This window comes from Pantherophis guttatus, chromosome 2, assembly GCF_059756535.1.
Source record: "Pantherophis guttatus breed Tessera chromosome 2, ASM5975653v1, whole genome shotgun sequence".
NCBI lineage: Eukaryota > Metazoa > Chordata > Lepidosauria > Squamata > Colubridae > Pantherophis > Pantherophis guttatus.
Window position 1 is genome coordinate 119,367,971 of NC_142064.1, and position 15,984 is coordinate 119,383,954.

The window sequence follows — 15,984 nt, forward strand, 5'->3', positions numbered from 1 at the left end:
CCTAGCTTTAGGGCGGAATGATCCTAATGGTGTGGGAGACTCTGGCCTTCCACATCCTCATCATCCTCATCCTCCTTTACAGCATTACTGTACTGATTGATGTTTGTTTGCTTTGGATTTCCTGGCTGATTCTGGGAATCATTTCTGTCTCTTTCTCTCTCCCCCTTTTCTCGCCTCACTCCACCTGTGCACCTCTTCCCTCAGTCAGCTCTGCACCCCAGGAAAGCCTGGTAAGTCCCCCACCCCGTCCAGGGCTGTGATGGGGGGAAGGAATGAAGTTTTAGAGTGCCTGCTTTGGATCTCACTTGCTCTGTGAAACTCATGGACTGTTGATACCCACCATCTCCATTGCCCTTGTGTGGATGGCTCCTCCGTGTTTGGCAAGTTGCATCTAAGGCTCATGTTACATCTGTAATTTGTCTGTCAATGTTACCATGGACACATTTTGCATATAGTGAGATGATATTTGCAGTCTTTGTTAGCTCCAGGAGAGGTTGTATGCTTTAGCAATTTTGGCAGTCAAAGAAAAGGGGGGAAAATATACTAGGTTGGACCGTTGCCATCTAGGCTAGTTTATGTCTTCTCTGGTTTGTGACTGCAGTCTTGTGGCACAGAGACTCCTTCTTATCACCCATGTAACAGGAGACACCTGAAGTTATTTCTCTCTATGCTCAAAGAGGGCTAAGAGCTCATCCCCTTAAGGCCAGGGATATCCCAAGAAACATGAGTCTAATTTGGGTATAGAGCTCCTCCTTATGACTCAACAACCTTGTGCTGTCATTCCCATTCACTTCAGTAAGGCTGTCTCATGCTGGAGAGTTTACTGGTTGATTCTTCCCCCTGGGTCAAATTCTGTATTTGGTCTGCATCTGGCAACTAAACTTAAAATCCATGGCTCAGTTGAGCCTTCTCCTTTTCCTGTTGTGTGGCTGGTCTCTTGAAGCAGGAGAGAGAGAAAAGAGAATGGCTGTTTTTAAGATTAGAATCCTCAGTTTGTGCCTCTGAATATATGTTTATTATTGTAGATAATAATTGTGTCATTTCACTGACTTGCAAACTTTGTTGTAATTTCAAAGTAGAGATTATTTTGACTGGAATGTTCTGTTAAGGATCAGAAATAGCAAAGGGAAGTGAAAGCGTTTGCAATGGGAAGCACAGGGACCAGAAGAGAGTTGTTGCCACTTTGTGAAGTATCCAAGGCTTTCTCCATGAATGCTTTCCATCACTTGGAGCAACTTGTGAACCTCCAGATGTTGTTGAACTACAGCTTTCCCACTGTTGGATGTGCTGACTTGGACTGCTGGAAGTTGCTGTTCATCAATATCTGGTGGGCTATAGAGTGCTCACCCAGAGTTGGGTGTTTCTGGATTGGACAGGCAGCAAGGATGCTACAGCTCATGGAGCATTGTTTGTTTCTTCCACTTTAAATCTGGCTCTTAGTTTGTTTTACCAGGTTTTTGTATGCACTGAATGATTTTGCTTCTTAAGGTTGTGTGTAAAAAATGCTGTCTTAAATGGAGTGATAGCTGTCCCTTAAAAGTGGACCCCATGACACCATCAGCAAGTTTATGGGCATTGCCTCACCCTTCTCTGTGATAAGTTATTGCATTGGTTCAAATGCATTTTTTTTTAATTTGATTTATATGCCGCCCTTCTCCGGAGACTCAGGGCGGCTTACAATGCGCTAAGCAATAGCCTTCATCCTTTTGTATATTTATACAAAGTCAGCTTATTGCCCCCACAACTGGGTCCTCAGTTTACCTACCTTAGAAAGGATGGAAGGCTGAGTCAACCTTGAGCCTGGCGAGATTCGAACCTGCAGTAATTGCAGGCAGCTAGTCTTAATAACAGGGTGCTTTAGACCACTGTACTACAAAATCGTTTCTAAATGCATTAATTATCATGGATATTAAAATTTGCTTAATCAGAACCAGAAGGTGTTTCACACATCCTGGCTAAGAATTAGTTGGTTAGTAAATTATTAATTATTAATTATTATTATTAATAATATTAATAATAATATTAATACCTGGGGCTGAGGTAATTAAATTTGTGCATAATAGGAGAAATATTAACAGTCTTGTTCCTGCTCCCAGTTTTAAAATTATGGTAAAGAAACTGACAGCTTTATAACTAAACTAGCCCAAGGTGCTGGATTTTGTAACATGCGCACGGCCCTTGTGTTCTTTACTGAGATGCCAATAATACACTAGGTGTGTTATGTTTTTGTAAATTCCCATTTATCTTTCCCCATATTTTTCTCTGTATGCCTGTTTCTTTACAAGTTTCTCAAGCAGAATAGCTGATTTATTGCAACTTGTGACCTGAAAACATTGGTGCAGGCCTCGGAGGGAAGGGGAGCATCACTTGGTGCTGCTTTACATTCAAGACATCCACAGTTTCTGCCTCTAACATCTCTAGTTGAAGAGGATCAGTTGGCAAGCTTGCATAAAGAAAACGAAGCCCTCCTCACTTCTTTCTGACTGGGCCCTGTGGATAAAAAGCCTAAGCTGATGGATTCCTGGGTTTAATAGCAGTGTTTGCGTGGCTTAAATTGTATCACTTGAAAGGAGAGGGAAAAAGCCCCTTTTTGAACCTACCTAACCATATTAAAAACGCGTAAGGATAGATAAGAGGAATCCTGGACATTATGCACTTGGGAGAACTCCACCTGGATTGCTTATTTGAACGGTAGAAATGTTTTTATTTGTTTATTTATTAAACTTGTTTGCCACCCATCTCGTCTTAACTGATGTGATGTTGACTGAATACTAGGGCTGAAGAAGCAGTGGGAGCAGTGCACAGAATATACATGGCTGAGTACAAGCCCAGAGAGGTGGTTGTCATTTTGGGTCTGTTAACAAAAAATTAGAAGCTGTGTACCATGTTGTCCTAGGATCCAGTTTCTTAAGAACTAGATGCCTCGTAAATGAGGTGCTATAACATTTAGACAACACTACTGAAGGACATACTGGTTGGGAGTTACCATTGTACCTCTGGCACACCTTGTATGTGCCAAAGAGAAAAGGCTGTGCTGTAGAAGCCTGCTTTGTGTATTTTCCACACCTAAAACATACATAAACACATACATGTACAACTCCCAACAGCCAAGGAGATAATGGAATCCATAAAGATATGGGATCATTGGTTTGATTTTAGGTTAACTGTTGTGATCTCTTAACCATGTCCTATGCTTTTGTGTCTATGGTATAGGCATAACTCTGGAGTTGATTTTCTACCCTGCCTTGATTTTGAAATACAATCTGTTTTGAATTTACTGGTGAAAACCACCATGGTTCATTTGTTCTCTGAATAGGATCCAAAGGGTATACTAGAAGTGGGGAAATACCTAGAATATCCCTCTTCTGATGCCTGGAAGGAAGGCCAAGTTCCTTGTTTTCCCTGGTTAAGGTTAGGCCACTTTATATTGGATTCTGTTCAGTAAATTCCAATTTCAGAAAAGAAATAAACTACTCAAAGGAAACAGGCATATCAGGAAAAGGCTGTGGTCTTACTTTCTCCTTTTCATGTTAGTTCTTTGTATCTTTGGAGGGTTTTTTTTTTGTATGGAATAGGATTTGGTCCTATGAACTGGCCCTTCTGCCTTAAGTGGAATTGCAGAAAATCAATACCTGATCTGCCATGTGTTGATCATGTCTGTGTGAAGTCTGCTGTAAAATCCTTGGCTTGCCTGCAGAATATCCAAGAAGCATTTATTTATGTTTTAATGTAGATATATATTTTTTATGATTGTTAGCCGCCCAGAGTTATCTTATGGTGAGACAGGCAGCCAATAAAATGTATAAATAAATAAAGACGCCCACAGGTGCCTTTTGTCTGAAACTTTGGAGACCAGACCCAAAGATGGGCAGCCTGTAACCTTTCAAATATTTTTTTGGACTGAAGACTCCATAATTCCTCAAGCCTGCAGATCAGTGGTGGGTTGCTCCCGGTTCGCACCGGTTCGCAAGAACTGGTAGTAAAAATTTGTAGTAGTTCGGAGAACCGGTAATAACATTGGCTGGCCACGCCCCCAAACCGGTCCCTGGCCCGGTCGCCGCTCACTTACCCCACCCACCTCATCAGAGGCTTTTTTTTTTTTTTTTTTTTTTTACTTTTAAAAGCATTTTTTCTACAACCTCTTCGGCCGAAAAAATGCTTTTTAAAGTAAAAAAAAAAAAAAGCTTCTGATGATTGCGCAGGTCAGCTGGGATCATCAGAGGCTTTAAAAGCATTTTTTCTACAACCTCTTCAGCCGAAGAGGTTGTAGAAAAAAAAATGCCTTTAAAAGCCTCCGGCGAGCCCAGCTGAGTTGCCTGATTGTCAGAGGCTTTTAAAAGCATTGTTTTCTGCAACCTCTTAAGGTTGTAGAAAAAATGCTTTTAAAAATAATAATTAAAAAAAAGTTGGCCACGCCCACCCAGTCACATTATCCCCAACACCAAACCACGCCCACAAAATAAGCCACGCCCACAGAACAGGTAGTAAAAAAAAAATTAGAACCCACCCCTGCTGCAGATACTGGCTAGGGGAGTGATTGGCCACATCTGGGCTTGCTTTTCCCCACAGATCCTAGCAGACCAAAAGAAGCATCATTAAGACCCAGTTTTCTACTTGTTTTACTCTAGACTAGAAAGCAACAACTAGCTAACCTCAGCAGTTCCCAAAAAGCCCCAACAGCATTGTACCTGATGAGTATTTGGACGGAGGAACCACCAGGAAATATTAATGACGTACTGTAGATATGAGGGGAGGGGGTGTTCTAGAAAGCAGCTTTAGCAAACTGTTTCTGTACATAGATGTTTCTATGAAGTCATCAGGATTGGCTTTGCTTTTTACTGTAGGGGTAGCTTTTTATAAAAGTCTTGCTTATACTGTACGCCTGTACTACCTCATGTAACAAAATCATGCTAGTGAGTAGTGCTTCAGGTTACTACTGCTCCTCTCTTGCTTTTGTTAGACCCACCTGTTTGTCTGATCTTCTTATGCTTGACTTGTGCATCCGTTTCCATTCAGATAAATAAACTGATTCAGCTAAAATATTCTGAGCTCATTAAAGACTAAAATAGTTGAATGTGGGCATTTTGAAAGTAAAGAGACAAGTTTATAATTGTTTACTTTTTTCCCCCCTGAAAAAATAAGCAGGGCTTAATTTCCGCAGCCAAAAAGTCTAGATACAACCCACTGGATTTGGCTTGATCAGGCAGTGGTGAAATCCATTTTTTTTTTACTACTGGTTCTGGGGCGTGGCTTGGTGGGCGTGGTGTGGCTTGGTGGGCGTGGCAGGGGAAGGATACAGTGGTGGGTTGCTCCCGGTTCGCACCGGTTCACAAGAACCGGTAGTAAAAATTTGTAGTACCATATTTTCCGGCGTATAAGACGACTGGGCGTATAAGACGACCCCCTACTTTTCCTGTTAAAATATAGGGTTTGGGCTATACTCGCCATATAAGACTACCCCTCTTCCAACGCACACCAAATAAAAATTAAAAAACATCAGATTTGATTTCAATATGGTAATTTTAATTCAAATGCTTATGCCTTTCCAAGAATCTAGTACACCAGGATACAGTGGCCTTAAATCTGTTGCTGTGATCTGGGTTAGATTTGGCCCACTGAAGTGCAAACAAACGTATTTTATTTCGTGTCACTACATAACCGTTTTGGCGATGCTCATTCACCATGTCTGCTACATGTTTTTCGAGTTCTGGCCAATGTGGGGTGCCTCTTCTTAATGCACACTTACCCCTTGGCATACTCTTTAACGCTTTTACATTTGCTTTCCAGTCCCGAACCATCTTTTCTGTTACTCCATATTGTCTTGCAGCAGCACAGTTATTATGTTCCATGGCAAAATTTACAACTTTAAGTTTAAAACTGGCTTCATATTTCTTTCTTCTTGCTGGTGGAGCCATGATGGGGTCTTGACTGTTATATTTGTATACTATACTGTATGTACTGTTGCTGTACTGTAGAGAAAGGTAATGGGCTACGCTACGTGTAGTGGCAAGAGGGCTATTTTGTACCAGGTTTTTTTCCTTCACCCATGCAGCCTTGTCGAGATCCGCACAGCTTCATGAATCTGAGTTGCTGGCACTGACTGATGACACTACGGAAGCGCCGACAACATTGACAGAAAGCTGTGCCGATCTAGTCAAGGCTGCATGCTGCTGAATGCTGGAACCAGCTGGCTGCTGAGCGGAGCTTCTCCCAGGCATCTAGGGGTGTATTACCGACGCTCCGACTTACCCAGCTGACCCCCACTGATGGCGAGCTCCACCATCTGGGGAAGTCAGAGCGTCGGTAATATCTCCCTGGATGCCTGGGGGAAGCTCCGCTCAGCAGCCAGCTGGTTCCAGCATTCCAAGGCGATTCCAAGGAGGTCCACGGTGAAAGCAGCTCCATGGTCGACCTGGGCCAGCATCTTGCACACCTGGCTCTGCGTCTCCATTATGAGAAGCTCCATGCGACTTCGCATGTCTCCGCCCCAGTCGCGCAGCTCTCGCAATCCGCTCACCGGAGGAGCCATGAATTGCTCGCACCGCCTTGCCAGATCTTCCTCGTCCTCCTTTCCCCATGGCTTTTCTGGTTGTAATTGCTGCTGCTGCTGCCGCCGAGGCTGCTCCTTCATCTCCGCCCGCCGCACCAGACCCAGCCCGGCCAGCACCGCTGTGGCTCCCGCAGTCCAAGCGGATCGGCACCCGGGCTCGCAGGCGAAGGGTGGGAGTGCGCAGCACACTTTCCTGGCTTGGCGCCGATCCGGACGGCTGCAGAAGGAACTGGGCACCGGCTGTCATATCTTTTCTGCTGTGCGGGATTCGGCACCTGGGCTCCCGGGGTTTAAGCCTCTGGGCCGGCCCGCGCTGCTCCAGGATGTTCGCTTCGGGCTCCTCCGGTGAGTGGATTGCGAGAGCTGCGCGACTGGGGCGGAGACATGCGAAGTCGCATGGAGCTTCTCATAATGGAGACGCAGAGCCAGGTGTGCAAGGCGCTGGCCCAGGTCGACCGCGGCGCCGCTTTCACCGTGGAAAGAAAGGAAGGTGACCCGAATTCTGGGGTAGAGTGGGGACGCGTTCCTTTCTCGTGGGCCGCGCACTGCCTGGCACCTCTTGTAGGTTGGAACTAATTTGGAGTACAGCTTCCCCTCAATGTTGCCGTCATCGGTCAGCGCCAGCAACTCAGATTCGGGTACCCGGCGTATAAGACGACCCCCGACTTTTGAGATGATTTTCCTGAGTTAAAAAGTCGTCTTATACGCCGGAATATACGGTAGTTCCGAGAACCGGTAATAACATTGGCTGGCTACGCCCCCGAACCGGTCCCCGGCCTGGTCGCCGCTCACTTGCCCCACCCACCTCATCAGAGGCCTTTTTTTTTTTAACTTTTAAAATCATTTTTTCTACAACCTCTTCAGCTGAAGAGACGGTAAAAACAATGCTTTGAAAAGCCTCTGACGATCCCAGCTGAATTGCCTGCAGAGGCTTTTCAAAGCATTGTTTTCTGCAACGTCTTAAGGTTGTAGAAAAAATGCTTTTAAAAGAAAAAAAAAAGTTGGCCACGCCCACCCAGTCACATTACCCCCCCAAGCCAGCCCCACAAAATAAGCCACGCCCACAGAACCGGTAGTAAAAAAAATTAGAACCCACCCCTGGAAGGATACTGCAAAATCTCCATTCCCACCCCACTCTGGTGCCAGCCAGAGGTGGTATTTGCCGGTTCTCTGAACTACTCAAAATTTCTGCTACCGGTTCTCCAAAACCTGTCAGAACCTGCTGGATTTCACCCCTGAGATCAGGGAATCTATATTTTATTCAGACATGAATGATACGGTATCACCAGGTGTGTGAATTAGCCGGAAAGGTTCCCGTTTTAGAATTTGCTTCAGGTATTGGTGTCAATCAGTGTAATTAGTCTGAGCCTTCTATTGTACTTGGGCTAGATCACATGGACCAGCTGCTTGTTTTAGCATGGAAAACCTTTTTTGCCTGTCCATGTGTAGTTTATGTTGGATGGCTTAGCACATGCCGGGCAGAGACACACTTTTCTCTTTCAGAAGAGAAGTGTTAATAACAGGCAGCCATCAGAGATACAGTACTGCATATAATTTCAACTTTCCTGAGAGGAAACTGACTTTTTACTTCTGGATTCAAACTAGGCCGGTCAACCACAGCTTAGCTTAACATATTATACAGAGCCTAAAAATAGGATAATGAAGTAAACCGCAGTCCAGTTAATCACATATTATGCGAGGGAGTGATAAAAAAGAATGAAGAAAGGCCAAAAAGCAATGGGAACAGTACTGAAGAAACCTGACCTAACCATCTTTACTGCAGTGTGGCCCATTTATGGGATACATGTAGACCTGTGTCCCCCCTCCCCTTTTCTTTTTCTTTTTCTTTTCTTTTTCTTTTTTTTTTTTTTTGCATCAGAAGCTCTAAAATTGTGTGGAGACAAATGAACCACAATATTAGGCTTTTGCAACAATTTTTGGAGCAAAGTGGAATTGGCATATTAAGGAAAGTAAGTAGAAAATCCCACCACTGACCAATCAGGTGAAGTGCTAAATATTAGATCCCACCCACTCTGGCCTCAGCACTCCATCATTCCAAAATCTAATTCTTGGCCCTAAAGGAAGTTATCCACAATTTTGCAGAAGATTTGGGAATGTTACTTAATTCTCTATAGTGATGAATAAGTTGGCTTTTGGAACTGCTGTAGTTAATCTTTCTGTATCCTATTTCTTGCCATGGTTCAGTAGTGGAGGCCTGGTCTCTTAAACTAAAGCCATGATGTGAATTCTGGCTTCTGACCACTGCTTTGGGTCAGGCCAAGCACTGGCCAGTACTCTTTCCTCCCCCTAGTGGCAATTCTGGGCTATACTTGACCTCTTGGTTGCTTTTAGCTTAAACTTGTAACTTAGTTTTTAACCACATAGCTAAAGTGTGTGGTCACAAACTTTGTACAATGAGCAGTTTGTATGAGAACGTGTCTGGCCAACTAAAGCCTTGTCTAGCTAAACTCCATGATTATGAGGTCAAGAACTCTGTAATTTCTTGCATGGGAGATCTATAGTTGAAAATTCCATTGTGGGTCACCCTTCTGAAACCATCTTACTGAGCTCCTGCAATTTGTCATTTCTAGTTGCAGCAACATTCCTACAACCTTGGAACATGTTTCGGTAAAGCTAGAAAAATGAAATACTCCCTTTTATGCTTTCCGTTAACCACATCTCTTCTATAAAGCCAGAGGTGGGTAGACAAGATCCTTATTATTATTATTTTTACTAGAAACCCAAATCCTCTAACCAGAACCAAGGCTGAAATGGTGGCTCAAGACTAAGAGTCAGTATATTTTTAGAATTAGTTAGCCAAGGAATTTGTTTTCAATCCCAGAGCTGAGTTCACATTCCTGTGACCCAGAAATTCATTCCCACTTCTTCTGACCCAAGCTCTTTTCTCTCAGTAATCCTAAGGGTCTTTTCACCTATAAAGGTTGTGCCAATTGGAAGTCTGCAGTGCCCTCCATATTTTCACACATTTGTGGGTGTCTCAGTAAGATGTTAATCGGCTCAGCAATTGCTCCAAAGGAAACAGCAAAGACAGCAAACACATTTGTGTTGCTTTGCATCTGTAGGTGGGGAGCAGGTGATTCCCATTGTCAGGAACATCCTCCTTATCTAGGCTCCTGGGATTTTCCCTCCTTTTCTGAATTGAAGGTGTATAGTCATTATCTGTTGCTTTCCAGTGGCTCTTGGAAATACGCTCTTGGGTATGTTGTTGTTTCATTGGTTTACTTTTTTCCTTACCGTAAAAAACAGTCATGGTGAGTTTAGATCCAATGGCTGTAAGGACAGGCACTAAACTAGAAAGGAGAAAGCTTTTGGTACTATGTATTGAGAATAAAAGAGATTGTGGTGAATTCTCTTTGCATGGTGGTACCAAGACTGGAAGAGAAAAGGCTTCCATGCAAAGGGGGAGGGTTGTGAGGAAACATTACAAAATAAAGATTTCTTTACAAAAAGCTATTTTATCTGTTTTTGTTTGCTTTCTAATCCCTACTTCCTGTCCTACATTAAACTATTATTTATTTTTATTGGTTTCTTTTATTTAGCTGGGGATGTATAATTGATGATCCTGTATCTTAACAGTTTTCAATTCTGGATCATAGAGTTTTTTATTCTGTAGTCTTTCCTGGTCTGATTTCTCTTCCTTTTATAGGAAGAGCCGGTACTATATTATATTTTATTTTTACCTTTAATTTTTCCTTAGTCTGGCCCTTGTATACTTGGGCCTTTAAGTCACCTATGTGCCCTTCTGAAGATAAGTGGATACTTGGTGGAAGGTTGAACCTGCTTGATCTAGGCTAGCTCTTGAAGGCTACAACTACCATTCGGGGCTTCAAACAACAGCAGGCACCCTGGTGCCAGAGCCACTTGTTTAAAAAATAAGGAGAGCTACCTAAGGGTCTGGTGTTTCTTAGAAGTAAAACCAGCTTGTTTATCTCATTCCTGCTAAATAGCAAATTGTGCCGGAATCTGATAAAAATCCACTCTAGCAATTATTGCACATTCTGCTAGATTTATGGCAAGGGAAGTGCAGGTGTGTCTTACCTGGATACCTTTTTGCTTAACAAAAGGCTTCCACATGCACAGTTTAGAGTGAAACTATGTGCAAGTTCTGTCCAGATTTTTTGACTTGGGCGTAGATCAAGTGACATGCATCTTCATTTGCTCTTAGCCAAACTGGGTGTTGGGGAGGGCACACTAATATATGGGGCCAGGACAGAAAGTGAATTTGATTCAATGTAAGCGTTTCCCCTATATTTCCTCTTTCTATCCTATTAAAAGTTGTATGGATTTGATGGGCTCTGGTTATATATGATCCTGGAGTGACACAGCTTTCCTTTTAGGGACCCAGACATAAGTTCCTGCTATGAATGCCCCCCGTTGCTGCCTCTGTTGCTCCTTTGTATGAGAGGTGGGCAGTGAAGTCTTCTCTTGCATTTTGCCAGAAACCCAGGGGGTCATCCGTCGTTTCTTATGCTTTCCCTTTCCACCTTCAGTAACTGCCTGTGTAATGCCAGTATTCCTTCCTGCCCACGTAAATGCAAGATTGCCCTCTTTGTCACCTCTTCTGTTTTTTGTTTCGTTCCCATTTGTGCGCTCTTGATGCCTTGTGCTCCCCAGAGTTCACACCTCTGTGCCAATTATATCCTTGTTTCTGTCTGTCAGGTTTTTGTCTGTTGCTGTGGCCCACTTTTTTCTGTGGCTTGGCAAGGAAAGGCCCATTTGACATCATGCAACAGCAGCTTTTTGCTTTGTTTAGTTGCCCCAGACCCTTTGTTGAATCAGAAAGGGCACTAGAGCTCATTGTTAGAATATGCACCGCTTTGTTGCCGTTGTTAAATATATTGTTGCTGGTTCCTGCAGTTGAGCCACCTTTAGACTCAGCTAGTTTCAATAGGCCCAACACATGCATGGCTCCCTTCTTCTCACTCTGAACTCTCTTTGCTTTGTTGCTTCACACCAGCCTCTCCTGGCAGGATGTCTGCAATTTAGGCCGAGAGCACTATGCGGTAGTAAGTCCACCTTCTTCAGGCTGTCCCATTTCAAATTGCAGGTGGTGGTTAACTGTACTGCCGAATTGTCCCCCTCGAGATTGAGCAAATGAATTCCATCGTATTAAAAAATCTACACGTCAGAAAGTAGGACTTAGCTTAGGTTTCTTCCTTGGAGCAGTTTGGGGGCTTAGGACATTTTTTTTCCAATTATGCAAGTAACATCCCCTCCAGCAGTTTGAAGTGGAACAGCCTGAATTTGACCATTTCCCATTGAACTTGGCTTTACTTTCCAGTCATTTGCTTGTGACAGTCCTATCTGCTCCTTGGAGAACTGTCATGTCTTCTTGTTTCTACACACCTTCAGCTTTTCTCTTGCATGTGGTGTGTTTGGGAGTGCAACTTACATTGCCCACTGACAAACGTATTAGGGCCCACGTGATTCCCTGGACTGTTTCTTCTCCTCCTTTCCCTGCCTGCCCCAGACATAATGGGCAGGCGTCCATCTTGTTTGCCTGTTTCCCCGTCTGCTCCATTCTTATGCAGCCCTGGAGTTATGAGTGATGGGGCTGTGACATGGGGCCCTCTCATCTCCCAGAATGGGAAGCTTTCAAAGAACAAGCGGAAGAAGCTGAAGAGGAAGCAGAAACGGCAGAGTCAGCTCCTAGCTGAACGACTTCGGGACCTTCAGCAGCTGGAGGACCTGGCAGCTACAAATGCAGGGACCAGCAAGTCCACAGAGACCACAGGTAAGATGTCTATGGAGATTCTCGGTCATCCAGGTCATGGTTGTCCAAAAGGTGCTTTTTCAAGAGGCAACTGGACTTTCTTGTTTTTCTTTGAAGATGTTTTGCTTCTCATCCAAGAAGCTTCTTCAGCTCTGAAGAAAAATCAGAAAGTCCAGTTGACTCTTGAAAAAGCACCTTTGGGACAGAGGTAAGATGGGCTGAGCAGACTGGCATGCTATGGTACAATCAGGGCCCTTGAGATCATTCCCACAAGCGTGACAGAAATATATGGCAGATTTACACCTGGATCGTATTTTCTTGTAAAAAGCAGAGGACAAAAAGAATTTTAAAAATTGTTTTGGTTTATAATTTTGCTACACAAAAGAAAATTCAGAGAAAACCAAGAAAACTTTACAAAAATGCATATTTTGATACAAGTGCCTAAAATCAAGCACTATATGTAAAAAAAAAAATTTATAAAAAAAACTCAATTTTTTTCATATGAATGTGGAAGATTGCACTACAGTACAGTTTGTACTGTAAAGTTAAAACGACCAAAATAAAGGGAAAAAGTGAGTTTTTGAAAAATAAAATCCAAAGGACAGTTTTCTGAAATAAAGGATTGTCCTTTATAATAAAGGGCATATGGTCATTATATATATATATATATATATCCATATATCCATATATCCATTAAATGGTTACTAGACAACATGGTCCTTTTCACGAGAGAGAGAGTGGGGGGAGGGGAAGAGAGAGAGGGAAAGAGAGGAAAAGAGAAAGAGAGAGAACACTTCGTTAGGCAGCTTGTTTTACTCTTGTATGTTTTTGTATATTCCACAGATTATTGTCCGCTTTGTTTAGTAATCACTTAGAGTCTGGACTGAAACTTTATTTAAGCCCATTGATTCTTTTTCATTTTCTTCAAAAAAGCAATCTTTTTTGAAGAAAATGAAAAAGAATCAATGGACCGGGGAATAATCTGGGATACGATGAAGGCCTATTTGAGAGGCCTAATGATATCATACGGAGCATATAGAAATAAAGAGAGGAGAGAAACCCAAAGAACACTGCTAGAAGAACTGGCAAAGGCAGAGAAAGAGGCCCAACAAAACCCTGACAATGAAATAATAAAAGAAAATTGGATGAATATTCGTCATAAATTAAACATAATAGAACAAGAAAAATTAGCATACAATATTAAGAGAACAAAACAATATTATTTCGAGAACGCCAACAAGCCAGGAAGGTGGTTATCCTACAGAATTAAAAAAGAGAGAGAGAAGGGAATTATTCTCCAATTAGAAGACACCGAAGGCCATATCACAACTAAGGAAGAAGAAAAACAGGAAATAGCACGTGAATTCTATGCATCTTTATACAAAGAAGAAGATATACCCAAAGAGAAAGTAAAACAATATCTACTGGAAGAGGGAATGCCACAGATTGGAGAGGAGGAAAAAGAGATGTTGAACAAAGAGATCACATTAACAGAGTTAAAGATTGCAATTGCCAAATTGAAAAAGAATAAATCTCCGGGCCCGGACGGATTCCCAGGGGAATTATACAAAAATTTAGAATTAGAAGACATTTTACTCCCAAGAATGCTCCAAATTTTTAATGAGGCTTTAATGAAAAATAAAATACCAGAATCCTGGAGAGAGGCCTACATTACACTCTTACCAAAAGAAGGATCGGATACTAAATTGATACAGAACTATAGGCCCATTTCCCTTCTCAATATTGATTATAAAATATACATGAACATATTAGCGGAAAGACTAAAAAGAACCCTCAATAAGATAATACATAGTGATCAGAATGGATTCCTCCCAGGGAGGCAAATTAGGAATAACACAAGGACGATTCTGGATGTGATAGAATATTACGAGGAACACCCGGAAAAAGAGGCGGCATTAGTATTTTTAGACGCACAGAAGGCCTTCGACAATTTGAACTGGGAGTTTATAAAGCAACAACTGAATATAATGGGATTTGGACAAAACTTTACAAATACAATAAACACGATTTACGGGAAGCAAAGGGCCAATATCTTAATAAACGGTGAACTTACCAAAACATTTCAGATCAGCAAAGGAGTAAGACAGGGATGCCCAATGTCACCACTTTTGTACATATTGGCACTAGAGGTGCTACTGAAGAAGATTAGAGAGAGTGATCAAATTAAAGGGCTTAAAATTAGGAAAGAAACATATAAAGTTCAAGCGTTCGCGGACGATGTCGTCTTAATTATGGAAGAACCGGTGGAAACAGGTATACAAATATTGGAAATACTTGATAAATATGGAGAAGTAGCGGGGCTCAAATTAAATAAATCTAAAACCAAAATGCTCACCAAAAATATGATGAAAAATCAGAAGGAAACATTGGAGAAATCTATGGGAATCCAAATTGTGAAAAAAGTTAAATATCTGGGAGTATGGATCTCAACAAAGTACCTGGCCCTTAAAGAGGATAACTATGTCCCTTTGGTAAAAAGCATAAAACAAGATTTAGAGAAGTGGGGGAAGTTGCAAATTTCCTTACTTGGGAGGATAGCGACAATCAAAATGAGCATTCTACCCAAGTTGTTGTATTTGTTCCAAACAGCGCCAATTAAATTAGATAAAAATTTTTTTAGTGAATTGAATGCCACTATTAGGAAATTTATTTGGGGAGGAAAGAAACCAAGAATAGCAATTAGGAGTTTACAAGACAAAAAAAATAGAGGAGGGCTAGGATTACCTATATGGGAAACATATTACAAAGCAGCAATCCTTGTATGGCTAAAAGAATGGGCGACCTTAGCGAACAAAATAATTCTAACGCTAGAAGGGCATGATCTCCAAATGGGTTGGCATGCCTACTTATGGGAAACAGGGAAAAAAACCAAAACCCATTTCAATAAACATAAACTGAGGGACATATTGAAGTCAACGTGGGAAGAAATAAAACGAAAACACTACACTAAAATTCCCAGCTGGCTCTCAACCATGGAGGCGATAATTTACCCAAACGTTTTAGATCATGGTAAAACCGTAAAATATAAGGAAATCCTAGATGAGGCAGGGAACCTCAAAACAATAGAACAATTAAAAGATCAAGGCACTCTGGTTGAATGGTGGACATACGCACAGATAAAATCAAGATATAAAAAAGATAAAGAACAATATGGTATAGAAATGGGTAGCAAAGATTTTGATAAGATTTGGATGAGTACAGATAACAAACTATTAGCTAAATTGTACAACTATTTAGTAGAATATGACTTGATGGAAGAAGTGGTTAAAGGCCCAATGCTAGCATGGGCCAAAAATATAGGGAAAAATATAAATCTGGAAGAATGGGATCAAATATGGAACAACAATATAAAACTTACCAAGGCAACCACTTATAAGGAGAACCAGTATAAAATGGTTTATAGGTGGCACCTAGCACCAGCTAGGATTGCCAAGATTTACCCCAACTCAAACCCAAAGTGCTGGAAGTGCGAACACCAGCAAGGTACTTTTTACCACTGCTGGTGGACCTGCTCTCAAGCAAAAAAATATTGGAAGATGATTTGCAATTGGCTTTCAGAAATAATAGGTGAAACCTTTGAATTAGACCCTAAAATACTTCTCCTGGGAATTCTTAAGGCGGAAATGGCAAAAAAGAAGAAATACTTGGCAGTGCATATAATAACAGCAGCAAGAATCGC

At 42.0% G+C, this 15,984-nt stretch overlaps 1 protein-coding gene across 6 annotated transcripts in view; it reads left to right on the forward strand.

The window, feature by feature from the left end:
• Positions 1-15,984, forward strand: part of SRPK3 (SRSF protein kinase 3) — a 42,504-nt gene that overhangs the window by 15,032 nt on the left and 11,488 nt on the right. For 3 of the 6 annotated variants that reach the window (XM_087888632.1, XM_034434158.3, XM_034434161.2), the window contains 2 exons: positions 205-230; positions 12,155-12,305. In XM_087888632.1, coding sequence (XP_087744758.1) covers positions 205-230; positions 12,155-12,305 — 177 coding nt within the window. Of the gene's footprint in view, positions 1-204; positions 231-12,102; positions 12,306-15,984 lie in introns of all 6 variants that reach the window. The other 3 variants (XM_034434159.3, XM_034434157.3, XM_034434160.3) reach the window with 1 other exon arrangement.